The 2,560-nt window shown below is 40.9% G+C and overlaps 1 protein-coding gene across 1 annotated transcript in view; it reads left to right on the top strand.

Moving 5' to 3' along the window:
• The first annotated feature begins 900 nt into the window (after positions 1–900).
• LOC108764639 (glucose dehydrogenase [FAD, quinone]-like) overlaps positions 901–2,560 on the top strand; it is a 16,206-nt gene continuing 14,546 nt past the window's right edge. The window contains exon 1 of the mRNA XM_018512971.1: positions 901–970. Coding sequence (XP_018368473.1) covers positions 901–970 — 70 coding nt within the window. The remainder of the gene's footprint in view (positions 971–2,560) is intronic.

Below are 2,560 nucleotides of genomic sequence, written 5' to 3'. Positions count from 1 at the left end.
GAATATAGCGACCTGTATCTAAAAACAGATGTATTGTTGTTGGCCGACGTCTTTGAAAATTTCCGCGACAGTTGCATCGCGAGTTATGGGCTAGACCCCGCGCACTATTACACCTTACCTGGCTTCACATGGGATGCCATGTTAAAGCATACTGGTGTAAAATTTGAACTGTTGACAGACATCGACATGGTCATGTTTGTCGAGCGCGGTATACGCGGTGGTCTGAGCCAGTGTACAAACAGGTACGCGCGAGCCAACAACAAATACATGCCGTCGTACGATCCATCGAAACCATCATCGTACTTGATGTACTATGACGTCAACAACCACTGTATGGCTGGGCAATGTGTCAACCATTGCCCTACGCCGATTTTCGATGGGTCGACGACGTGCACAATTTCAATTTTACGACCATCGCGTTAGATTCGCAGACAGACTATATTCTCGAAGTGGATTTGGAGTACCCGTAACATCTTCATGACGCGCACACTGACCTACCGTTCTGCCCAACGCGAGAGAAACCACCAGGCAAGCGCGATGACAAACTCCTCGCAACATTATGCGATAAACAGCGTTACATCATACATTATCGCAACCTGCAGCAGTATACTCGTCATGGTCTCCGTATCGCAAAGATTCACCGTACACTGCAATTCACGCAATCTCCATGGCTACGCGATTACATAGAATTAAACACAAAATTTAGAACTTTGGCCAAAAATGATTTTGAAAAAAATTTATACAAACTGATGAATAACGCGGTATTTGGTAAGACCATGGAGAATGTGCGCGATCGTGTCGACGTAAAATTACTGAAAAAATGGGAAGGCAGATACGATGCGGAGGCAATGATCGCCAAACCAAATTTTCACAGTCGCAGCGTCTTCTGCGACTGTGAAAATGACAGAGAACCTGGTCGCGATAGAACTGCGTAAGCTCGAGATGAAGTTCGACAAACCGATATTCGTGGGTATGTGTATCCTCGATATATCGAAAACATGTTTGTACGAATTTCACCACAAGTACATGACACCGGTGTTTCGTGAAAAATGTAAAATTATGTATACCGACACAGATAGCCTCATATATCACGTAGAATGTGATGATATCTATGATATGATGAAACGCGATATAAATAGATTCGACACGAGTGATTACGCAGTTGACAACGCGTACAGTATTCCGCTCGCGAATAAAAAAGTTCCAGGCCTTATGAAAGATGAGAACAACGGCGCTATTATGACCGAATTCGTAGGGCTTAGAGCGAAAATGTACGCTTTACGTGTACAAGGAAAGAAGGATACAAAAAAGGCAAAGGGTGTCAAGAGCAGCGTTGTGGCAAAATCCATAACGTTTGAGGATTACACATGCTGCTTGAATGATGCAATCGAAATGACGCGCAGACAGTCGTGCATAAGATCCAAACTGCACGAAGTGTACACGATATCGGAAACAAAAATCGCTCTAAGTCCGCACGATGATAAGCGGTATATCGTATCAGGTTCCACCGACACGCTGCCATGGGGGCATTACCAATGTAAATAAAACACAATTGTATTGTATAATATGTTTAATACTTATAAATGTATAAATGTATAACACAATTGTATTGTATAATATGTTTAATACTTATAAATGTATAATATAATATGTATAATATGTATAATATAAATAAGACGTATACTATGTGTACTATGTATTATATAACATGTGTAATATGTGTAATATGTAGATATAATATATGTAATACATATTTATAATGAAGAGTATACAATATTTTTCAATATATATATATATATTTATAAAAAATTTATACATCTATATTTTTGAATAAATATATAATTTACAACACATTGTCTTTATGAATCCACGAATTGTGTGAATTGTCAAATCCCAACCATTTCACGTAAACCTCGTTCCCCCTCTTGCGCAACACCTTTTCAACGAGATGCACGTCGGGATTAGCGACGCTGTGCAATTCGTATTCGTAGAATCCTCCCGCGATAGGCTCTCCGCGAGAATCTTGCAATAGATACGTCACTGGATTAGTTTACTGCACTTTGATAATTTTAAACTCCGCGCTCCAATTCGGCGTGTATCCTTTACCAAAGACTGTCTTGAATTTGCTCACGCGTACCGAATCACCCACTTTGTATCGCGCGGGTGCGGCAACCTTTACGCGATTGTAAACAGTAACTAAGAGTCTGTCGGCGATCGCGGGGGTAACTTCGACGGGACGCATACCGATAGTTCGATGCTTGCGCGCATTGTAATTTGATACGAGACGTGGTAGAATACCGATCCATTTATAATTTCCATTGTGCGTAAATTGTTTCCACATGTCGTTCTTCAACGTACGATTGAACCGTTCGACGACCGACGCTTTCATTACGGAATACGTAGAATAATGGTTGATGTTGTGCTTCTTCAAGAGTTTCTGCACATCCGAGTTGTATAATTCCTTTCCTTTGTCGGTCTGCAAATTTTTCGGACATCTTTTATCGTCTCGAATTATCTTTGCGATTGCATGCGTCACATCGTTTCCACTCTTGGCTTTAAG

The sequence above is a fragment of the Trachymyrmex cornetzi genome, unplaced genomic scaffold (genome assembly GCF_001594075.2).
Source record: "Trachymyrmex cornetzi isolate Tcor2-1 unplaced genomic scaffold, Tcor1.1 scaffold114, whole genome shotgun sequence".
Classification (NCBI taxonomy): domain Eukaryota; kingdom Metazoa; phylum Arthropoda; class Insecta; order Hymenoptera; family Formicidae; genus Trachymyrmex; species Trachymyrmex cornetzi.
This window is presented reverse-complemented; position numbering and strand designations above follow the sequence as displayed.